The sequence below is a fragment of the Phocoena sinus genome, chromosome 16 (genome assembly GCF_008692025.1).
Source record: "Phocoena sinus isolate mPhoSin1 chromosome 16, mPhoSin1.pri, whole genome shotgun sequence".
In the NCBI taxonomy this organism is placed as follows: Eukaryota; Metazoa; Chordata; class Mammalia; order Artiodactyla; family Phocoenidae; genus Phocoena; species Phocoena sinus.
In genome coordinates, this window is record NC_045778.1 from 25,110,855 (window position 1) to 25,136,896 (window position 26,042).

At 36.4% G+C, this 26,042-nt stretch overlaps 1 protein-coding gene across 1 annotated transcript in view; it reads right to left on the bottom strand.

Moving 5' to 3' along the window:
- P4HA1 (prolyl 4-hydroxylase subunit alpha 1) overlaps positions 1 to 23,257 on the bottom strand; it is a 60,005-nt gene extending 36,748 nt beyond the window's left edge. Inside the window, 9 exon segments of the mRNA XM_032607628.1 lie at positions 1,423 to 1,619; positions 4,146 to 4,262; positions 4,265 to 4,309; positions 4,312 to 4,338; positions 4,341 to 4,382; positions 17,369 to 17,506; positions 20,440 to 20,591; positions 22,117 to 22,213; positions 23,151 to 23,257. Of these exon segments, the coding sequence (XP_032463519.1) occupies positions 1,423 to 1,619; positions 4,146 to 4,262; positions 4,265 to 4,309; positions 4,312 to 4,338; positions 4,341 to 4,382; positions 17,369 to 17,506; positions 20,440 to 20,591; positions 22,117 to 22,213; positions 23,151 to 23,226 (891 nt within the window). The 5' untranslated portion in view covers positions 23,227 to 23,257.
- Positions 23,258 to 26,042: the final 2,785 nt, after the last annotated feature.

The window sequence follows — 26,042 nt, forward strand, 5'->3', positions numbered from 1 at the left end:
TGTATTTATACTTATTAGCTCCCAAAGCGAAAGTAAACATGTTCTTCTGGAAATCCACAAACTTATCAAAAATGTCAACATAAATATGATCTACTTATTTGCTGTTACAGGTTAGGCTGTCAACAGTGAGTCATCAAATACCAGGAAGTCATCAACATAAAAACGTAAAACCCAGCTTCAGTTTATCAGTAGTAGAGAAAAAGTTAAACACTATTCAAATGTTTTCACTTAAAAGTACTCACTTCAAAAATTCACTAACTCCTTCTACGTATGCCCGCATTCAACTGAACACTAGTACCACGTGATATTCCTTAAATAAGGATTCCATGATCAATTAACGTTGAGAAACAAAGTATATCCTATCCATAATGCACATTATCATAAAAAGGATCTGAAAAGTCCTAAAGCTGAACAAAAACTATGTTCCCCACGCTTGAACTTTATTATTTTTGGCCTATTACCTATTAAGTATCCTGAAGCACTGGTAATCTGAGTATGAATACATAAATATAGATATACAATAAACAAAGGGATATTTATAGACATGTTTTAGTATTTTAAAGAATAACTGTTAAAGCCAAAATCTGTTTTAAAGTCTTTGTGCATTTTTTGTGTGTGTGTGTGTGTGTGGTATGCGGGCCTCTCACCGTTTGTGGCCCTCTCCCGTTGCGGAGCACAGGCTCTGGACACGCAGGCTCAGCGGCCATGGCTCACGGGCCTAGCCGCTCCGCGGGATGTGGGATCTTCCCGGACCGGGGCACGAACCCGTGTCCCCTGCATTGGCAGGCGGACTCTCAACCACTGCCGCCACCAGGGAAGCCCAAGAATTAGATAATTTAAGGGAAGTGATAAAGTTTTTTCTTATATCTTAATGCAAAAGAGATTTCAGCAATCTTAAATAGAAATAATATACCATTCTAAACCACCCTATGAAACAGTGGATTTATCTATACAGTGATCTCTTTTGGTTCTGCTCCTAGTCAACCTTGACAGGATTGCCTAGTGAAATGTTTTCGTCTATTAAGAAATATTAAAAATTGCACAAAGGGCTTTCCTGGTGGCGCAGTGGTTGAGAGTCCGCCTGCCGATGCAGGGGACACGGATTCGTGTCCCAGTCCGGGAAGATCCCACGTCCCGCGGAAGCGGCTGGGCCCTGTGAGCCATGGCCGCTGAGCCTGCGTGTCCAGAGCTGGTATATGATTCACAAGTTTTGTTTTAAAGCTATTTTACTAAGGGTTGGAGCATATTAAGTGTGACCCTATAATAAAGTGATGTGGCATACTGTAATACTTTATCAATAATTCTGATTTTTATCACAAATTTAAAATAAAAGAATTCTGAATCTCTCTAGAACTATGTACAATACAAACACGCACACAACATCCACTTCCACACACACACAATTGGCTTTTCCCACTTTACCATTTTGATACCCTCCCCACGGCACAGCATTTCGTACTTCTGTCTCTCTGGCAGGTAATCCGCAGCAAACCCCTTTTTTCTTCGGTGTGATTTCTGATCAGATTGGTCATCTGAAGCAGACTTATTGGCATCTTTTTCTTTAGCCATTATATACTCAAAATATTTTAAGTTACCATTAGCTCTCTGATGTTCAGGATCTATTAGAAAAGAAAGAAAGCATGTCCATGAGTAAGCTTACAGTTGTTCAAGCATCAGAATACAACAATGTACAAATCAAGGAATATATAAATTTACCTTCCAAACCAGGATGCTTCTGAGAGTGAAAGGAGGCACTAATGAAAATTATTATACCAAAACAATAGGTATAAACCTGTACTGCCCAAAGCACATCAAGACATATAGTCACCCTATACAAAAAGAGTTCTGGAGATGGAATCAGCCATTTATTTCAAAGTAGCAATTACCGCTTCTACTTTGAGAATGTTCCATGTGAGAAGTTACTAATCAGCTTGATGTCAAATGAATTTAAAGTATTACTTATTACACTTATTTGAAGCAATGGAAAATATTTTTCTGAAATTGAAATGTAATGACCATGAGGAAGACAAGGTATACAGGTTCAAAAGCAACCTTTACCGCAGACACATATAAACGCAGAACACAGTCTACTTCTGAGGGCTGAGTGGACTTCTGTCCCAAAATTCTAAGTGAGATGGAAAGAGAAACTAAAAATATAATTTTCAAATAAGCCAGAATCCACTAACTGCCTTGGAATTGCTAGTCATAATTGTTAGCTACCTTTTAGTAGGGGAAAGGAGGACTACTCCACCCATCCAGGAGAAAAAAATCCAAACCACCAGACACACACAAATGAAAAAGACAGAACAGAACACAGAAACTTCACTTGTGACATTAATTGAAGTATTTAAAAAATCTAGCCTTAGATTTGTAAATACTTCTTGTCTCTGAGAAACTGCTCATAATATATGTTGTGATATACACAATGAGTCTACTTTTGGTAAAGAAGGGAAAAGGGGGGAGGGGGTATACTACGAGGAAACAAAAAAATTGGTGGGTATCTCTTGAGTGACTGGCTCTAAGTGAGACTCTTCTGTATTTTTTTTCTATAATGAATGAAGTATTTTTTAAGTCAGGAGGAAAATATTCACTAAAAATGCTGGGGAGAGGCCACAGCAGTGAGAGGCCCGCGTACCACCAAAAAAAAAAAAAAGCTTATTTTCAGATGACCAATGTTTTTGAACTGTTCAACTCTCCTAATATACACATATTTACCTATTCATAAAAAGAATTTTTTTTAAGTTTTAAAGCTTCGTTAATATACCAAAGACCACATGAATTTTTTTAGCATACAACTCCACCACAGATTCTGCGTTAGTAGGTCTGGTATGGAGATCAAGGAGTTTTCATTTCTAACAAGTATCCAAGTAATTCTGTTGCATGTGGCCCCTGGCTCATACTTACAGAAATACTATATCTCTGTCAAAACACTAGTGGTAAATCTTCATAAGATATCATATTTTCCTAACATTTGAATATGACAATCAAATATATTTCCAGTCTATTTATTTTATGAAAGAATTTCAACCAGAGGATATAAAATGGAAAATCTCATGCATGTGCCCTCAGGACCACAAAACTTAAGGACTGAGAGACTGATTTCCCATAAATGTCTGATTTTCAGAAAACTGATAATACTGGAATTTTCTTAAATTACAGGGAATTGGTCAAGGGTTGCCTCATATCAATCTTAGGAAATGTTGCTTATGGTTTCCAGGGGCATGAACAAGAAATCACCCAAGTTGAGCTGGTGTTAAAGTAAGCTGAGGGCTTCCCTGTGGTGGCAGTGGTTGAGAGTCCGCCTGCCGATGCAGGGGACACGGGTTCGTGCCCCGGTCTGGGAGGATCCCATATGCCGCGGAGCAGCTGGGCCCGTGAGCCATGGCCGCTGAGCCTGCGCGTCCGGAGCTTGTGCTCCGCGACGGGAGAGGCCACAGCGGTGAGAGGCCCGCGTACCATCAAAAAAAAAAAAAAGTAAGCTGAATTGAGCTTTGTTTGTATGACTGGACTGGTTTTGTCTGCTTAGGGAATGTTCAACGCTAGTCCCCATTTGTTTTTGATTTGAACAGACTCTAACTGAACTTTCCCCCCTTTACATTCCCTGCCCATAAACACAGCCTACCCCAATCCCTCAATGGACTCACCTGTAGCTTCCTACATTTTGCAGGTCCTGAATGCAATTCCTCTGCTATTACTAACTAAACTCATGTTTTTGACAATTTTGAGTTTGCCTCATTTACCTTTTTATTTAGGTTGACATTTCAAATCACTATTTCTGAATATGAAATGCAATAAACCAAAACTTCCTTCAAGAACACCAGTCAATATTTAATATGGCAACAGGGTAAACAAATATTTTTGACTGAGCTACCTAGGTTAGGTCCAATTTTGAAATACCTGAAGAGTACAAGAGCAGAGAAACACAGCTACTGTTGTAGTACTATTAGGTGAGAAGACCAGTTGCCATTTATTTTAGAGGATAAACAGAAAGATAAAGTATGTCTGACAGATGAGCTCCTGACTTATGACAAATAAAAAGTACCAAAGCTATATGACAAATATATACAGTCACACATAATTATAATTAGTATATCTATATATCCACCAATACATCTTTAACCTTGAATTAGGCCAAATTAACATACCTAGTTCAAGAAGCTTCTTTGTGAGCAAAAGTGCTTTATCCAGGTCTCCCTGCTGGTACACTGCATAGCTCAAATAATCTAGAACAGAGACTTTATCAATTGTAGAAACCTCGCCTCATCCAGCTGTCTTAGTGCTTGTTCCATCCACAGTTCTGTATGGTAGAATCTGCTTCTGTGTAGGCCACTTTGCCAACTCAAAACAGTCCTCAACTGTTAGAAATGATTTGTGTTTTACTCCTATGGATAACAAAATACAGAGAACTTAGGAATCTTAATACTATTATATACTTATTTAGAACTACACAGCTTTCAAAAGTACTATCTCCCTCTCATTGGACCTCACAACAAACCTTCTGAGTAGGAAAAGCAGGAATTATCCTAAGTTTATAAACAAAGGAACAATCTACAAGGTAGTGAAACATGGCAAGGATCACACAGCTAATATGTAACGTAGGACCTATAGAACCCGAGACTTCAATTATCAGCCATCATACCAAAATGAAGCATCAATTAAGTTGAAGCATGCAATTTTCCAAACAGCGGGAATCACCATATGAGATATATCTAACTCTTAACCAACAATCTGGGCAACGAATAAATGGACAGGAAGAGAGACAACCTGTCAATTGATTCTTTCCCCTCCTCCCTTCCCCTACAGTAACCCTTTTCAAAGCACTAATGGTATGTAATTTACATACCATAAAGTTCACCCAGTTAAAGAATCCAATAGTTTTTAGTATATTCACAGAGTTGTACAACCATCACCATAATCTTAATTTTAGATCATTTTCATCACCCCAAAAGAAACTCTGTAACCTTAAGCAGTCACTACCCATCATCTCCCCTTTCCTGCCCTATCCCTACACACCACTCATCTACTTTCTGTATCTGTAGGTTTGCCTATTCTGGCTATCTCACATAAATGGAATCACACAACATATGGTCTTCTGTGACTGGACTCCTTCACTCAGCATAATGTTTTCAAGGTTCTTTTTATTGCCAAATACTAGTCCACTGGATAGACTACATTTTGCTTATCAGGTGATGGACATTTGAGTTGTTTCCGCTTTTTTGGCTTTTATTAATAATGCTACTGTGAACATTCATGTACAGGTTTTTCTGTGGACACATTTTTTCATTACTCTGAGTATATGTAGCAGTGGAATTGCTGGGTCTTATGGCAACTCTATGCTTAACATTTTCAGAAACCGCCAAACTGTTTTCTAAAGTGGCTGCACCTTTTTACAATCCTACCAGCAATGTATGAGGGTTCTGATTTCTCTACATCCTCACCAGTACTTGTCATTGTCCACCTTTATTATAGCCATTGTGGGTATGATGTAGTATTTCATCGTGGTTTTTAAATTTTATTTCCCTAAATGATGTTGAGCATCTTTCACATGTTTATTGGCCATCTGTATATCATCTTTGGAAAAATGTCTATTCAAATCCTTTTGCCCATTTAAAAATTTGGTTACTTGTCTTTTTATTATTGACTATTGTTTCAAATATTGTACAATTACCATTACTTTCATAAGAATAAGGAAAAATAGAGGAAAGAACTATAGAAAGAAAGAAATGTAAAAAATATACTCTGAATGATAGCAACCATATAACACTGCATTTTTATAAACAGTAAATCAGGTGAGTTAAGTGGAGACTTTAAGAGCCTGAGTATTTTATGTTTTTTGTGTATACCATGGTTAAGTAAGCAACAGAGAGAAAATTACATCTGGACCACATATTCTGGGGTGGTGGGGAGGGAATTGTTTCTGATATAAAACACAGTTGACCCCTGAACAACAAGGGTTTGAACTGCATAGAGTCCACTTATACGTGGATTTTTTTCAATAAATACATATATGTACTGTAAATGTATTTTTCTTCTTCCTTATGATTTTATTAATAACATTTTCTTTTCTCTAGCTTACTTTATTGTAAAAATACAGTATATAATACATGTAACATACAAAATATGTGTTAATCAACTGTTTAAATTATCAGTAAGCCTTCCAGTCAGCAGTAGTCTATTGGTAGTTAAGTTTGGGAGAGTCAAAATAGACACGCAGATTTTCAACTGCTCAGGGGGGTCAGCACCCCTAACCCCAGCATTGTTCAAGGGTCGACTCTACCTAGAAATGCTGAATTAAAGTAACAATTATCCATTTGTACTATGGCCAAGTTCACAGGAATTAAGCAAATTTCTTAGGCCAAAACCAAAAAGGAACTTGAAACCTAGAGAGGTAAGCAGAGGATGAAGCTGCATCTCCTCTGCAGGCAGTCACTAGATCAGAATACTAGAAGCTTGATTTTTAACCACCAAGAAAGGGACAGGAGATAAAGCCTCAGGCCCATGCAAAATGACAAAGCAGACCCTTGAAGAACTACATCTTGAATGGGAGAATGAACTAGAAAAAAACTCTGTCAGCTGGCAAAGAGAAACAACAAAAGAACTTGTTTTTCTCAGTCTTCACTGCAGGTAGGGAAAAACAATCCCTTAGAACTCCACAGGCACACTTTCAGGGAGGTTTCATTTCAAACATATGCTATCTCCATGGTCTGGAAAACTAAAGCCAAGAATTTAACTTAAAGTAGTCGTAGGTGGGTAATGTAATAGGACAACTGGCAGAAGCAACATTTATACTCTGCAAAATGCACCCTCACCTCAGGTTCTGCAATATTCCAACACACAATCTGAAGAAATGCATACAATCCAAAATCACAAAGCACATGATCAAACAAGCCACTATGAGCAAAATTAGCAGAAACTATTAAAAACCAGTATTAGAGAGTCTTCAGATGTTGGTGTTATCAGATTAAGAATACAAAACAACTATGATTAAAATGTTTAAAGAATTTTTTTTAAAATAGAAAATATGAACATGTAAGATACCCTAAAAAAGACCAGGCAGATTTGAAGTGGGGGGAAGAAACAGAACTTCCAGAAATTAAAAATATTATCAATGAAATAAAGACATATTGGTCAGGTTAAACAGCAAGTTAGACACAACAAAAAAAAAAGAGAATAATAAACCAAGAAGTGAGAACTGAATAAATTACCATGGGATAAACTTACCCAGGATGCAGCAGAGGGGAGGAATACATATGAAGTTCTAGTTAAAAGACAAGGAAGAAAAAATAAGAAGGCAGAAGACAACAGCATGTGTCAGAAGAAGACAACAGAATGTGGAAAAGGCACTATTTAAAGAAATATTGGTGGACAATATTCTAGCATTAGAATACATGAAACTTCAGATTCAGGAAGCATAGAGAATAATAAGCCAAACAAAGTACATGCAAGGGCTCTAAGGATTTGTTTCAAGGAGGAAGAAAACAATTCCAACAGAGAAGTCTGAGGTACCAAAAAAAAAAAAAAAAAAAGATAACCAAAGAAATCAATGAAATTGGTATACATTTAAAGAAAAGTGAGCCATCAGATTGGCAAAATCTCAAAGTTTGAAATTTTTGTGATGCTGTGGGGAAACAGGCACTCTCATATATTGCTGCTAGAAATACAAAATGACAGAACCATTATGGGGGGAAACTGGGACAATGTTAGCAAAATTTCCTATGTATTTCCTCTTTGATTCAATGGCATCACTTCTAGAAAAAATATCCCAAAGATCACTTAGCAAAAAAACAAAATAATATATGCACAAGGTTAATGGAAGTATTATTTTTATAAAAGCAAAAGACTGCAACAAACCAGATGTCCATCAATAGGCTCCAGTTAAATAAACTATGGTAACTCCACAAAACAGAGTAACATGCAGCTGTAAAAGAAATGAGGAGGATTTCTATATAGGATATGAAGTACTATCTAGAACATATCAATAAATTAAAATGCCAAAGTACAGGAAGTATTATACCATGCTGCCTTCTGTGCTGATGTTGAAAGGAAACAGGAATATATATACATTTGCTTATATTTTCAAAAAGAAACAGTGGAAATGAAAAAGCTAATAACGTGGTAGTTACATATAGGAAGAAGAAAGGAACAGGTTGAGGAGTACAGAAATGAAAGTGAGACTTCTGTCAGTGGACCTTATTAGTATAGTTTGGACTTTGAAAGAATATAAAAGTTCTGCATGACTAAAACTAATATGAGAGAAATGGTGAAGGTGGTCAAAAGGTACAAACTCCCAGTTATATGATAAATAAGTCCTGGAATGTAATGTATAGCATGGTGCCTATGGTTAATAATACTGTATTCTATATTTAAAAGTTGCTGGAAGAGTAGATCTTAAAAGTCCTCATCACAAGAAAAAAATTTTTTGTAACTACTTGTGATGGTGGATGTTAACTAAATATCTTGTGGTGATCATCTCACAATACATACATATCCGCATCATGTTGTACACCCAAAACTAATACAATGTTATATGTCAATTATGTCTCAATTTTTAAAAAGTTTATTGGGCACCTCTTTTAAATAAAACATTAATAACAGCATTTTGCAGTTTTAGTTCTCACAGGCTTTAGCTCATTTGATTCTCATGGCAATCCAATGAAAAAGGTATTATGTCAGACCTCAAAATGGATACTGCCCACTATGCTAGTTACAGTTTCATGTTCCTCTATTGGACAATGTGTTATGTTTCATTTGTCAACACATTTCTAAATATAACAGAAACCAAAACAAGATAAAGTTTTTGAACAACATAAGAGGACAAAGATAGGATATGAATTAAAAACTGAGCCTGTGATAAATTTGCTTTCAGTGAGAAAGATGTAGAAGAAGGAGGAGGAGGAAAAGGAGGAGGGGAGAAAGAAAAAGAAAATTTTTTTCCAACTTTTGATACCAACGTTCAAACAATAAATGTGAGACTCACAGTGGTTTAATGTTAATTGTCAAAAATATCTTATCTCCTATACCAAGTTTTCTGACCTAAATAAACAAAGAGATAGCATGTTCATGGATTAGAAATTATCTTTTTAAAATGACAGTGCTGCCCAAATTCTCCCCAAGATTCAAAACAACCCTAAAAAAATTTCCTACAGGCATTTTTGTAGAAACTGACAAGCTGATCCTAAGATTTATATGGAAATCAAAGAATTTAGAATAGCCAAAGCAATTTTAACAAAGAACATAGTTGGAGGACTTAGTCACAAGTGTTTGCAAGTATGTGAAGGAACTGAAACTCTCATACACTGATGACCAGAGTATAAAATGGTACAACAATTGGTGGTTTCTTCAAAATTAAATATATACCTACCATGCAACCCAGAGAATTCACTTCTAGGTATTTAACCAAAAGAAACGTATGTCTGATATGTCTAATAACATCACAAAGGAAACTGGTAGAAAAAGGAATACAATGGTGTTTTCCTTAATAATTTTTGATTGACTATACTTCAACAAGGCAGTAAATTGGCTAAAACCAGACTTAGCTATAACCCTATCCAATGGTGTCAACATTTTTTTTTTTTAAGCGCTAGCAGAAAAGGAGTTCATGAGAAATAAATTAAGAGGAAATAAAGGGCTTCCCTGGTGGCGCAGTGGTTGAGAGTCCGCCTGCCGATGCAGGGGACACAGGTTTATGCGCCGGTCCGGGAAGATCCCACATGCTGCGGAGCGGCTGGGCCCATGAGCCATGGCCGCTGAGCCTGCACATCCGGAGCCTCTGCTCCACAACGGGAGAGGCCACAACACCGCAAAAAAAAAAAAAAAAAGAGGAAATAAATCATGGGCACATTTTGCTAGTGATCAGACATTCACTGTCTAGGGCATAGCATGCCCTGGTCTGAGGATATGACCTGTTACATTCTAGTACCAAACACAGTCCTAGCATGGAGATGTATTGCACTGGAGAATCCCATGGACCAATACAATTAAATATGCAAATCATAGAACTACCTCCATTCACTATTTTTTTTTTTTTTTGCCTCCTGTTTAGTCACTTATGGATAGTAACTGATTATCAGTGTACTACTAAAATGAAGATGAAGATCCATATTTTGACCAGTTACTAACTCTCTACTCCACACTCTAATCTAGAAAAGGATACCAAGAAACTAACTTATTAATAGCTTAACATGACACAATTTCAGAAACAAAAGAAACATACTGAATTTTGACTCTCCTATTATTTTTGTTATGAGAACTGGAATACAGTTCTAAGATGAGCTTACAAAGCAGTAATTAAGAATGTTTTTCTCAGGGACATACAAAAGACACAAGAGGAGAGTATGCCATTAATACCCGTAGAGAGCACCAGAAATATTTTTTACATGACCTGATATCCTGGCAACATTATTTGAAAGCACAATGGGGATAGTAGAGTATCTTTAGCTATTCTGCCTTGGTAGTTAAAGTATCTCTGGTTAGCTTACCTATTGATCTATTCACAATTATCAAAGGCAAAATGCCTAGGAATTGTATTAAAGAAGAAAATGAAAATGAAGTGATTGTCGCATTTGAAAGGGAAGGCTGCTTCCAAAATAGAGAACATGAGAAGAAAAAGTAAATGGACAAGAAGACAAAGAAAATGAGGATAAGGAAAGTGATGTTGGCAGAAAAAGACTATAAAAAACTTTCATGCAAAGCACAAATAGAATTTGGTGAGAAAAAAGAATAAGCTGCAAATTCCTTTGGTTCAAAGGAAGTGGCACGGATGACTGATGTTTAGCCATCAAACTGAATGTAGTAACCCAAATTTACAGTTAAAACTAACACCAAAAGAGTCCTTTTAATTTATTATCACAATATAAACTATAATATAGGAAATAAGAATAGGAAATAAAATAGTATAGGAAAATTTACTTAGAAATACATTTTTTGTGGCTCATCCATAAACTGGGAGATTTAATTTAAAAATTCTTACACTGTTATTTATAGGAACATTTAGTGGACAAAAACTTGATTTGTAAGGGACAAAATATGTTTAAAATGCATACACTTGGGAAGTTGACATCTTGCATCAGAGGCACTATGGTACACTCATAGCTGAAGTGCGCTCCAGAGGTGTGCAGAGAATCTACTGCTTGGTGTAGTTAACCTTATCAGCTAACCAAGATAGTGATGCAAATGACCAAGAAGAACATTCAACTTCCACCTGAAGTAAATCAAATTTTACATATAAGACATTTTCTATCCAAAAAGAAAAGTGTAGGGGACACACAGTTTTGAGGGCATTAGCCCGCTGTGGTACCCCCCTTTGTCTGGCAAAGCAATAAAGCTATTCTTTTCTACTTCACTGCCCCCCCACCAAAAGTGTAATATCTCCGGAAGCTAAAAATCTACTCAAACAAATCAGGGTTAGGAATAACCTGAAACTAAAGGAACAGTCTATATGACTGTAAAGGCATCATTAATGCTAAAATCCATTTAACTTATCAGATTTTATATTAAAATATCAAGAAAGCATTTCAAAAGGTAGGCCCAAAAAGGAGAAAGAAACAGACAAAATTAATCAAGGAGTTACATGGCATCAATATAAATCCACTGAAATAAGCATTTCTCTGATTTGGGGGGAGGGCAATTAAAAACAACAAATCATCCTTCCCCCTACCCTCATCCCTATCGCTTCACACCTCAATGCTATAATTTTAAATCTGACAAAGCCAAGTGTTGGCAAGGGTATGAAGAAATGGGAACTCCCATACATTGCTGGTTAGAGTATTAATTGGTACATCTGCTCTGGAGAACAATCTGGCCATATCTAGTAAAGTTTGAGAAGCTTATAACCAAGGAGAAACTCTTTTATGTGTTGTAATAGACACAAGAAGACATAAAGATGTCTGTCGAAACCTTGGTCCCTGCAAAAACTGGAAATAACCTAAGCTACCACTATCACCTCTTACTTAATTTTACAGCAGCCTCCTCCCTGATTTATTTGTCCCTACCCCCAGATCTGAATCCATTCTGCAGCCAGAATGATATTTCTAAAATGAAAATCATATAACCTCCCTGTTTAAAACTTTTCAATAGCTTCTTATTGCACTCAGAACACTTCAAACTCCTCCACATGACTTACAAAGTTCATCAGGAGATGGCTTCTGCTTACCTAATCTAGCCTCATCTCTCACGACTCTCACAAAACCAACTCCCTCCCACTGTTCATGCACTCACCCCTTGAACAAACTACTTGTTAGATATCTGATATAAAATGCTCTCTCCTCTCTGGCCTATATATATGTCTGTTTGGAATATTTTTCTCATGCCCACTATTTCCCCCCTCCCCCAATTTCCTAGCTAATTCCTTGTCCATTACACCTCAATTTTAAAAAATATCCTGTATTCCACAAGTCTTACTTTATGCTCTCTCTTCTCAAGTCCAAAATTAAGTTTTCTCCTATGTGCTCCCACAGTATCCTAAGTTATCTGCATCTAGGCATTCATCATACCATATCATAATATAAGTACCCTAAGGGCAAAAGCAGTGTTATTCATTATCGCTCCCTAGTACTTAACATATGGTTATTATGTTAAGTAGATATTAAATAAACATTAAATAGTTAATATCTATTAAACAAATTGATGTTTTAAACCAGAGGTGAACTAAAAAACGTAAGGCAGGACTTCCCTCGTGGCACAGTGGATAAGAGTCCATGCTCCCAATGCCGGGGGCCCAGGTTCAATCCCTGGTCAGGGAACTAGATCCCACATGCATGCTTCAACTAAGAGTTTGCATGCCACAACTAAGGAGCTGGCGAGCCACAACTAAGGAGCCTGCAAGCCACAACTAAGGAGCCTGCAAGCTGCAACTAAGGAGCCCACATACCACAACTAAGGAGCTGCTTACCGCAACTAAGACCCGGTGCAACCAAATTAATTAATTAATTAATTTAAAAAACCAAACCAAACAAAGCTGTGATCTTCAGAAGTGTTATAATGTACCATATTAGTAGAAACAGAAAATAAAATTTGCAAATTTGTACTTTTTTGGAAGTCCAACTTGATGAAATTACATTGCAGCTTAAAGGAAATTTTATTTAATATTATACCATGGTTAGTTTTTCCACTTGATACTTCACTGCAAATTTAGGAAGATGAGCAAGAAAAACATCTTAACAAGTAACTCATCCCACTATATTTTCTTAAGGAGAAAATCAATTTCAGTATGATGATAGAGGTAATATATTTTATTTCTCCAGTTGATAATGACAAGAAGGTAGTAATGGGGTAAGCCACACACTCACAGAAAAAGTGAGAGATGGCAAAAGTAAATTATCATGTGAAGTTAGATATTAGTAACACAAGTAAAACTGGAAAACTCCAAATTTTGCAGAAATTAAACAACACACTCTTTAACAACTAATGGATCAAAGAAGAAATCACAGGGAAAATTAGAAAATACTTAAAGACAAATGAAAATGAAAACACAAAATACCAAAACTTATGGGACACAATGAAAGCAGAGCTAAGGGAGAAATTTATAGTTATAACGCTTACATTAAAAAACAAGAAAGATCTCAAATCAACAACCTAAAAGCTAGAAAAACAAGGACAAACTTAACCAAAAGCTAGCAGAAGAAAGGAAATATTAAAGCAGAAGTAAAAGAAAAACAATAGAGAAAATTAATGAAAACAAAAGATGGTTCTTTGAAAAGAATTTTGTCAACAAAATTGACAATCCTTTAGCTACATGGACTAAGAAAAAAAAGATTCAAATTACTAAAATCAGAAATAAAAGTGGGGATACTACTATTGATTCTACAGAAATACAAAGGATTATAAGAGAGTTCTATGAAAAACTGTACACCAACAAATTGAATAACCTAGATGAAATGGACAGATTCCTAAAAACACAAAACCTACCAAGACTTAGAAAAAATAGAAAATCTGAATAGACCTATAGCTAGTAAGGAGACAATCAGTAATTGAAAGTCTCCTGACAAAAGAAAAGCCCTGGACCTAATGGCTTCACTAGAGAATTCTACCAAACATTTAAAGAAGAACTAATACCAGTCCTTCTCAAACTTTTCAAAAAGAGAGGAAAGAATACTTCCTATCTCATTCTATGAGGCCAGCATTATCCTTTATACCAAAGCCAGAAAAAGACACTACAAGAAAACTACAGACCAATATCACTTACGAACACTGATGTAAAAATCCTCAACAAAATACTAGCAAACAGAATTCAGCAGCATATAATATTAAAATGATTATACACCATGACCAAGTAGAACTTATTCCTGGAATGCAAGGATGTTTCAACATATGAATATCGATCAATGTAATGCACCACATTAACGGAATAAAGGAAAAAAATACGATCATCTCAATTCATGCAGAAAAAACAATTGACAAAATTCAGTATTCTTTCATGATAAAAAACACTCAACAAACTAGGAATAGAAGGAAACTACCTTAACATAATAAAAGATATATTTGAAAAACCCACTCAATGGTCAAAGACTGAAAGCTTTTCCTTTGAGATCAAGAACAAGAACAAGGATGCCCACTTTCGCCACTTCTATTCAACTTAGTACTTGAAGTTCTAGCCAGGGCAACTAGGCAAGAACAAGCTCAAAGGTGCCCAAACTGGAAAGGAAGAAGTAAAATGATCTCTGTCCACAGATAACGTTATCTTTTTTCTGCCACACTGCGCGGCTTGTGGGATGAGTTCCCTAACCAGGGATTGAACCTGCACCCTCGGCAGTGAAAGCATGGAGTCCTAAGCACTGGACCACCAGGGAATACCCAGCAGATAACATTATCTTAGGTTAGAAAATCCTGAGGATTCCACAAAAAACTTGTTAGAACTAATAAATGAATTCAGCCAAGTAGCAGGATGCAAAGACAACACAGAAAAATCAGTTGCATTTCTATGTACCAATAATGAACAATCTAAAAGAAAATTACTAAAACAAGTCTAAGCATAACATACTTAGGAGTTAACTTAACCAAGGAGATGAAAGACATACAGTGAAAAACTACAAAAAAACTGCTGAAAGACAACATAAATAAATGGAAAACACATCCCATGTTCATGGATTGGAAGACCATGATTCATGGATTGTTAAAATGTTAATACTACCCAAAGCAATCTACAGATTCAACACAATATCAAAATACTAAAAACAGAAACAGAAAAACCCATCCTAAAATTCATACAGAATCTCAAGGGACCCAGAATAACCAAAACAATCTTAAAAAAGAAGCACAAAACCAGAAGACTCCACCTCCTAATTTCAAAACTTACTACAAAGCTACAATAATCAAATAGTGTGTTATCAGCATAAAGACAGACTTACAGACTAATGGAATACAGAGGCAGAAGTAAACCTTTGTATATATGGTCAAATGATTTTTGACAAGCATGGCAAGACCATTCAATGGGGAAAGGATGGTCTTTTCAACAAATGGTGCTGGGAGAACCGAATATCCACATGCAAAAGAATGAAGTTGAACCCTTACCTAATACCACATGTAAAAATTAACTCAAAATAAATCAAGGACCTAAATATAAGACTTAAAACAATAAAACTCTTAGAAGAAAACATAGGACAAAAGCTTTATAACATTGGATTGGGCAATGATTTCTTGTATATGACCCTAAAGGCACAGGCAAAAAAAGAAAAAATAAACAAATTGGACTTCGTAAAAATTTAAAAATTTGGATACAAAGCACAATATCAATGGAGTAAAAAGGCAACCCACAGAACAGGAGAAAATATTTGCAAATCATACATCTCATAAGGAATTAATATCCAGAATATATAGAGAACCTCTAAAACTCAACAATAAAGAATGAATAACCCAATTAAAAAATAGACAGGGCTTCCCTGGTGGTGCAGTGGTTGGGAGTCCACCTGCCAATGCAGGGGACACGGGTTCGTGCCCCGGTCCGGGAAGATCCCACATGCCGTGGAGCGGCTGGGCCCGTAAGCCATGGCCACTGAGCCTGCGCGTCTGGAGCCTGTGCTCCGCAACGGCAGAGGCCACAGCAGTGAGAGGCCCGCATACTGCAAAAAAAAAAAGACAAAGGACTCGAATAGGTATTTCTTCAAAGAAGATGTACAGGCGGCTGCTAATAAGTACATGAAAAGAGGCTCAACATCACTGATAATTGGGGAAATGCAAAACTGCAATGAGATACCACCCACTAGAGTGGCTACTATCAGAAAAAAAAAAAGAAAATAACAAGTGTTGGCAAGGATGTGGAGAAACTGGAACCCTTATGCACTGTTGGTGGGAATGTAAAATGGTATATCTACTATGGAAAAGAGAATGGTGACTCCTCAAAAAAAAAAGAATTATCATATGACACAGCAATTCCACTTCTGGGTATATACTCAAAGAATAAAAGACATTGTCTTGAAGAGCTATTTGCACACCCATGTTCACAGCAGCATTATTCACAATAGCTGATGTGTGGAAGGAACCCAAGTGTCCATCAACAGATGAATGGATAAGCAAAATATGGTATATACACAATGGATTATTATTCAGCCTTAAAAATGAAGGAAGTTCCGACGTATACTACAGCCCTTGAGGTCATTATACTAAGTGAAATAAGCCAGTCACAAAAACACAAACGCTGTATGATTCTACTTATATGAGGTACTTAAGTCAAAGTCATAGAGAGAAAGTAGAATGATGGTTGCCAGGGGCTGAGTAAGTGGGAACTGGGGAGTTATTGTTTAAAAAGTATAGCGCTTCAGTTTCACAAGATGAAAAGAGCTATGCAGATGGATGGTAATGATGGTTGCATAATAATGCAAATGTACTTAATACCATAAACTGCACATTTAAAATTGGTTAAGATGGTAAATTTTTTTAATGTTTTTTTCACAATAAATTTAAGCAAATTACCATGAAATCAGCTGTAACTTAAAAAAAGAGGGTTTTGCCGAAATAGGTCAGAAAGCAGGATGCTTCACACTGTAGAACACTAAAAATCAGTACATACTCAACATGTCTTGGTTTTAAATTATTGAATATATAAACTTTGATTATCAATTACCTTATAACTTAACACACAACTACTGGGTATTCTAAAGACAGACATTTGGAAAACTGGTTGTTTCTTTTTCTTACATGCTAAAATTGCCTACTTAAGTTAGTCCCTATAATTATAAGCTTTCACAGTAACAAGCTAGCAGCTTATCCACAACTATTCAGTCCTAGACAAAGGGTTGTTTTGTCCTCAAAGGCTGTGAAACAAAGTGAAGTTAAAAATCTTAAAATATGGAAGTCTTTTTATATTAACATTGTCCTAATGGACTGAATGGAGAAGCCAAGTGATAGGATTTTTATAGACTACAATAATTCTTACCTGGAAGATCACCCTTTGAGATGGTATCTGTATCCAAATTGTAGGTATCCTGGAGACGCAACAGAGCTTTGGCTGCCCCAACCTGGTCTTCATCATTAGGGAAGTACTGTCTCTGAATGGTTAGGTTAGAGATAAAACCTTAAAATAGGGGGGAAAAAAAAAGAGTCTAGACACGGGTATGAAATGTACAGTGTGGGAAATATAGTCAATAACTATGTAATATCTTTGTATGGTGATGACATATCAGAACTAGACTTATCACGGTGATCATTTTGAAATATATAGAAATACAGGATCAATATTTTGTATAACAGGAACACAGTGTTGCAGGTCAATTATATTTCAAAAACAAACGCATACAAAAAGATATCAGATATATGGTTATCAGAGGCAGGAGGTGGGTGTGCAGGGTAACTGGAGGAAGGCTGTCAAAAGGTATAAAGTTCCAGTTATAATATAAGTAAGTACTAGGGATGTAATGTACAACACAATAAAAATAATTAACACTGCTGTATGTTATATATGAAAGTTGTTGAGAGTACATCTTAAGAGTTCTCATCACAAGGAAAAGCATTTTTTTTATTTTTTAAATTTTGTATCTATATGAGGTGATGGATGAACACTAAATTTACTGTGATAATCATTCCATGATGTGTGTAAGTGAAATCATTGTGCTGTACACTTTATATGGTACTGTATGTCAATTATATCTCAATAAAATTGGAAGAAAAAAGACTTTAGAACCTCACAGACTTCCATTTTCCAATATAGTCTTAAAAGGATTTTTCAAAATCTCTTTTATTATAATTTTCCACCATACCATGTGTAACAAGAAAAAATTAAATATACTGAACAAGACTTGACATACCTCTAAGTTGTTCATCTTCCCAAACCATTTTTAATGTTGCTTAAGTAATCTGAGGTCATTGCAGAATTATATTTGTATTAATAGGTAAAGATCAACTAACATAATAGAGTTTTTAATTATACAACACAGCCTCCACTAAGCTTGAAAAGTGAACATTTAAAGATTTCAAAACGATGTTCACTGGCAACCAATTATACTTTCAGATAACACTAAGTAAAATGTATACTCTTAAAGTTATGTTTTCTTCTTCCATGTGCCAAATCACATAAATGTGTAAATATATAAAGTTTGGTGGAATTCTTTAAGGAGAAGGAAGAGACATTTATTATATATATAAGAGTATCAGGTAAGCTAGTTTATTAAAATATATTTAGATCTGTTTAATTATTAAATATAGTGTTCATCATCATGGTTTGCACTCTATAAATCCTAATATTAATTTTAAAAGGTTTTACATAAAATACAGCAAAAATGAAACTAAGAAACTAATTATTGGTAACTATATAACTCCTAAGGAGATGCTAAATACTCCTTAAGAAATCAATACAACAAAAACAAAAAGTGATTTAAAATTTTAATAACATGTGTCATCATTTGCAAATCAAAATTAGGTACGAGACTTCCCTCCATTCTCCTTTACTTATAATCAACTATGCATACTTTGATCATCAAAAGGCCAGGCATTTTTATGTTAATTGAAATGTACAGATGAACAACTAGATGGAAGAGGCCTAAGTCCATATTAAAGCATTAGTTTTAAGACCAACTCCTAGTCACAATATCCACATGGAATTTTACAAGCAAGTTTTACAGAAGACTGGAACGATTTTATGCCCCAAACCAATATGAAGTTACTTAAATCCTCTCTAATAAAAAGAAAAAAATTATATCTACTATAGCATTATGGGATGACTGCCACAGATTAAAATGCCTAAGTCTTAAGGTTTACTTTATAAAAAAACTTAGTTCATACTTGAGATTTTTTAGATTTTTAAAAAAAAAAAATAAACAAATAAATGTGTGTGCATATGTATACATGTATACAAACGCATACATGTATGACCTTAAAAATGTTCTCATGGGGCTTCCCTGGTGGCGCAGTGGTTGAGAGTCCGCCTGCCAATGCAGGGGACACGAGTTCGTGCCCCAGTCCGGGAAGATCCCACATGCCGCGGAGCGGCTGGGACCGTGAGCCATGGCCGCTGGGCCTACGTGTCCGGAGCTTGTGCTCCGCAACGGGAGAGGCCACAGCGGTGAGACGCCCGCGTACCGCAAAAAAAAAAAAAAAAAAAAAATTATCATGGTGTTATATGACAACAAATAATCATAGGTACTATTTCCTTCTCTTCTCAAAGAAGTATTCACAAGTGCTTGCCTTAATTTTTCTTTTCAAGGTTTCCTGTCCTATGCGTAATAGTTTAGTTTACTGCTCACAAATACTTGAAAGCACCCTTGGAGTGCTTTATCTACACAGTTGGCTCAGTTCTCTGTCTCTCTTTTTTTTGCCACCTTCAATCATTCAACAGATAAACACTATGTACTAAAGCATAATACCTCTACTTCATTAAACTCCAGCCTTAGTTTTCCATGTCTGTTACTAAAATATCTAAAAGATCTCAATACTCCAACTACAATTTTATTGTTTCAATTAGAAAGACATTCATTATTACTGTTTGCAGCCTCAATTTTTAAATTTATTGTCTATGTTAAACAAAACAATCCTAAGCTTCAAAGTACTATGTAAAACACAGCTAACATTTTTCCTTATTAGTATCACTCCCAGTACATTAAAAATTGATTAGAAGATAAAGACTTACCCATAAAATTTTTAAAATCTGAAGGTAACCTAAAATGAAAACAATTACCCTCAGAAATGAAGCTGTATGCCAAATCATTGATTCACTTTTTTAGATTTCAAAGCAAAAAGGACCATGTTAAATGAAGAGCAGAAATTACATTTTAACAATAAAGTTCTATCTTTCTTTATTTCCAGTTTTTATTCATCTTTTTTTTAAATCAAGAATTCAGGATGTAGACTAAATTAACTCTAGTCAAATCAAATACATCTCAGCAATAATTCAGTTACAAGGCTGAACACCTGATGTTCTGGGAACTGAATTTATCACTTCTTCTGGCATGTCTACAGGTGGTAGCAAAAAAGCCTTACTTTTTTTTTGCTCATTAGTCTTACCATCTGACTTACCATCCGACATATCCTTAAGGACCAGATTCTCCAACTCACTCCACTCAGTGTTCAGACGTTTCATTAACTTAAATGCATTTACAGGGTGTCCAACAAATCCTTCTGGATCTTTTGTTGCTGTGCTGGTTAGCTGATCTAACTTCTCTGCCCATCTAAAAATGTAAGACATAAGTGGAATCTACATAAAGTATATACACACTCAATGAGGAAGAAGACTAGTAAAGCACTCAAAAAAGATTAGAGGATTTTGAGTTAAAACTATACTTAAAATCCTTTTAGGGCTTCCCTGGTGGCGCAGTGGTTGAGAGTCCGCCTGCCGATGCAGGGGACACGGGTTCATGCCCCAGTCCAGAAGGATCCCACATGCCGCGGAGCGGCTGGGCCCGTGAGCTATGGCCACTGGGCCTGCGCGTCCAGAGCCTGTGCTCCGCGATGGGAGAGGCCGCAGCAGTAAGAGGCCCGCATACCGCAAAAAAAAAAAAAAAAAAAAAAAAAAAACCTTTTAAAAGTAAAATTACAAAGGATTTTTAAAAAGCAAGATTCTCTTACAGATAAAATCTAACTTGGCAAAATCAAAATATAACTACAAGACTTTTTGTTTTAGTTTTGTTTCTCCCAAATGGTTATAGTAAACATAACCTATCTTAGTAAAAGTTGTGAGTGGATCCCTCTAGTAAGAATCTAAAAATTCATTTCCCTACAGGTCCTTAAAGCCAAATAATTGGTTATTACAAAGTAATCAGCCCAATCCAATTTCAGTTACATGTTCATTTAAATCAAACTTACAGCAAAATTTTATATTCAGTATCTAGAAACTGTATTTTAAAACAAAAAAACTGAATACTTAGCTACTCATTAAACAAAGGCTAGGAACTCTCAGGTCAGAATTAAATATGAACCTGAGTCAATTAAAAATAAATTAGGGGACTTCCCTGGTTGCGCAGTGGTTAAGAATCCGCCTGTCAATGCAGGGTACATGGGTCCGAGCCCTGGTCTGGGAAGATTTCCACATGCCGCGGAGCAACTAAGCCCATGCACCAAAACTACTGAGCCTGCACTCTAGAGCCCGCAAGCCACAACTACTGAGCCCACGTGCCACAGCTACTGAAGCCCGCACACCTATAGCCTGTGCTCTGCAACAAGAGAAGCCACTGCAATGAGAAGCTCACGCACGCAACAAACAGTAGTTCCCACTCACCACAACAAGAGAAAGCCCGCACACAGCAACAAAGACCCAACGCAGCCATAAATAAATAAATAAATTTAAATAAATAAATTAGCATTTAAGGAAAAACTATATCAATTAAATAATACTGTACTTATCACTGTAATCTCTAGAATGGAACCATAGGACTGAAGGATAAATAGCAGTGGAAAATTGCTCCAGAAGGTGGCTTGATTAGGGAGGTTAGAAGAGGATAGAAGATATTAGCAACCATTGAAAAAAATTGTCAGTCAATGACCCATACCCATTTATATTCTTATCTCAATCCATATTCTTCAACTGAAGTCTTAGCCTGGGCCTAACTTCTGTTTTCTGTGCTCCCACTTTAGCCATTTCAACTAGCCTTTTAAGACTGACAGAGGGCTTTCACTTTCACTCAAAGAATGTTTTAGCTCCACCAAGAAAACATGAAGGTGGAATCAGAGTCATAATAAGTAAAACACTTTTCTTACTTTTTTATTTGTTCTAATTTGTCCTCTTCTGCCTTAATATAGTCTTTCAGGGAAGTCACCAGATCTTTTTCAGTACGGATCAAATCAGTCATCTGACCTAGAAGGAGAAAAAGGGAAGAAAGTAATCAAATACCCATACTGGTCAAAACAAGTATTTTCGAATAATTTAAGAATGATAGAGAATGCTTCATTCTGAGAGGGCTTACCTGGCATGAATCAGATATGTTGGAGAGAGCATCTTTTTTTTTTTTTTTCCTTTTTTAAAAACCAGATAAATAAAAATAAAGCCGGAAACTCTTCTAATCATGTGTTCCAATTCAAATTTTCAAGCTACTTAATTCTGCAAGCTTGGACCATATTGACAAATTGTCTGTCATCTAAAAATTTATTTTTTAATTTCAAAACCTTACTTTCCAAGGATCAATGTTTCTTCTTCCCTACCTCCCCTCTCACCTTTTTGTGGTTTTGAAACTACTTAGAACTAAATTTTTATTCAATAAACAAAGACCACACTAACAAAAAGTATACTTCTCAACTGCAATTCAAATATCCATATTTCGTTATTCATAAGGGGAAAACAGAACTCATCATTTTATATCCCAAAATGAGGTTTCATAACTATAATACTTGTTTGTGTTTTATTTAGCTCCACAATCATGTGAGGGTAGAACTGGTCAACAAGATGACAGAAAACTTCTCTTTTAAGACATGAAGTATGTATATAGGAAAACATAAAAGACTAAGTATATACATTAAATGATTTGCTGGGTGGACTCATTACCAGAGTATTTTCTTTGGTATGCTTTTCTAAATTTTCATAAATTTCTAATCTGAAAACGTATTCCTTTTGTAATCAGAGAAAATAATTTAAAGAAAACAATTGAATTTAAAAATGAGAGAGACTTTTAGAGGGGCAGGGACTGAAGTAATATTTCAGACTCTGGGAACACAATGTATTGGTTTTTACTTATCTAAACACACTAAAAAATGTAAATTTTTAAATGGAAAAACAACAAAAAATAATTAAGACTTACCAATTGAAGTAAAAAAGCCTGGATCAGCCAAAGACTGGGGAAGTAGAAACCCTACAACTAAAATACACCAGATCATCTTCAGAGGCTTACTTTTACAGGATCGCACACCTGTAAGAGAAATATGGCCATTATTTTTAAAAAGGAGGACTTCCCTGGTGGCGCAGTGGTTAAGAATCCGCCTGCCAATGCAGGGGACATGGGTTTGAGCCCTGGTCCGGGGAAGATCCCGCATGCTGCAGAGTCACTAAGCCCATGCACCACAACTACTGACCTTGTGCTCTAGAGCCCACGAGCCCACAGCTACTGAAGCTCACATGCCTAGAGCCCGTGCTCCGCAACAAGAGAAGCCACCGCAGTGAGAAGCCCACGCACTGCAAACAAAGAGTAGCCCCCGCTTGTCACAACTAGAGAAAGGCTGCGCGCAGCAACAAAGACCCGACTCAGCCAAAAATAAATTTAAAATAAAATAAAATAAAATGTTAGAATATGCTTAAAGGGAAAAAAGGTTTCAGAGCTTTCTGATTAATCCTCTAAATTGCTAACGTGTTCCATCTTTTCCCTGCAATGGCCTTAAATTTTAAAATAAGTTCAATTAGAAGTTGCAGATATTGGGGTGATGAAAACGTTCTAAAATATACGGTGGTGATCAACTGTTGAAGAACACTGTGAAAGTACTAAAAAGTACACAAGCACGAACATGGGTGAATAGTGTGATATATGAATTATATCTCAATAAAGCTGTTTTATTTTTTTAAAGTTGTACAGAATTAAAAAAAAAATACCAACCAACCCTGTCAATTTAAGCTAGCAATTTCTCTCAAAGGGCCCAATGCTGAGCTTTTCTCTATCTACTGTGTTCTATGTAAAAATCCTTAGCCCAGTACAAAGTTGTGGCATTTTTTCTAAAACCTGGCAGCAAAGCCCTTCTGTCTTTTTTGCTTTGTCCCCCGTAGGGCTGTCTTTTCTGGAATGGATTTCTTCATGGCAGATGCACATTATCAACTAACCAGTAGAAAGTTTTTTACCCTGCTTTCCCAAAGGCCCTGTTAGGCACTCTTACTCTTGCTCCTTCTCCACACATACATGGACTTTAAGTCCTTCTCCTTTATTACCTTACAGGAAAATAAATTACAACTGCAGTACCATTTGCCCCAATAACAGACACCCGTTGGTTATTCTGACTTGTCACCCTATTCCTCTTTTGTACAGGCACCTCTGGACTCTTCCCAAGTGACTTCTCCTAAAGCAACAGGTTCAAGTCCACATTGGAAAACTCCCTATTACACACATACACACACAAAACACTTTCCCTTAACTTGAATCACTAAAAATAGGTCACCACAGAAACTGACACTGACCTCCTGGAAGTACTCCTAAGTCTCCTCCCTCAAGTCTGCAAACTTCCAGTTACTTCCAGAACCACAACAGTAGTGAAATACCACTGTTCTCTTGGCTGCTTTACAGTAACTCTTTGGGAAGGCTTCTAGCATGCAGCAGATGCAGACACTTCCTCTCCTGGGTCCTGCCAAAGCACAACACTTTTTCAAAATCCTGGCTGTCTGAACAGTCTAGAATTTTCTCATTGTTTAACAGATTTCTGCCATAATTTCTTCATAAATAAATGTTATTTCCAGCAAATACAAATGCTTTGCTGTACTAACAGAAGGCTAATCAGAAATGTTGTCTAAACGTTTAACTCTGATGAGAAAGTTTACATTTGTCAGAATAAGAGCTTATCATTTTTTTCACTGCTAAAATATATTTTGTCCCTAAAGTTCTGTCAACTTTTATCATCCTTAAACTCACAATGAATCAAGAACCATCAGCCTACAGAAATTACAAAAAAGAAGCTTGAAAACTGCTTTATTCTAGATGGAATAAAGAGTTATAATCAACAACAAAAAAAACACAAAAGGAAAAGTTTATTGGCTCTCTGAAAGGAGAGAAGAATTTTTAAACTTAAAAATGATAAGACAAGCTATCAAAAGCCAGATGGAATTATATACACAAAATAATTTAGGTTTATGTATGTTTTTAAAAAATTAACTACAAACTAGGAAACTAAAGAAAACAGAGCTCATTTAAGGAACTCCTACAAATCAGTAAGAAACTACTAAGATATTACTAGATAAGTGGATTAAGAAACCAGAAAAGCCACAGAAGAGGAACTATAGTTAACTAAACCCCCAAAAAACAAAAACTCACTCATTGGTATTCAAGGATACAAAAAATTGAAATAAGATAGCCAGTTTTTGCCTATCAAATGAACAATTAAACAAATTTAACAACTTAATTTAAAATATCTAATGATAGTGTTATATGTCAGAAACTTAAAGTGAACATATTCCTTACTTGTAAATTTAAATGAAAACAAGGAGACGAAGGGAAGATGGCGGAAAGAGTAAGACACGGAGATCACCTTCTCCCCCACAGATACACCAGAAATACATCTATACGTGCAACAACTCCTACAGAGCACCTACTGAACTCTGGCAGAAGATCTCAGACCTCCCAAAAGGCAAGAAACTCCCACGTACCTGGGTACGGCAAAAGAAAAAAGAATAACAGAGACAAAAGGATAGGGACGGGACCTGCACCAGTGGGAGGGAGCTGTGAAGGAGGAAGGTTTCCACACACTAGGAAGCCCCTTCATGGCGGAGACTGCGGGTAGCGGAGGGGGAAAGCATCGGGGCCGCAGAGGAGAGCACAGCAACAGGGGTGCGGAGGGCAAAGCGGAGAGATTTCCGCACGGAGGATCAGCGCCGACCGGCACTCACCAGCCCGAGAGGCTTGTCTCCTCACCCGCCGGGGCGGCGGGGCTGGGAGCTGAGGCTCGGGCTTCGGTCGCAGCACAGGGAGAGGACTGGGGTTGGCGGTGTGAACACAGCCTGC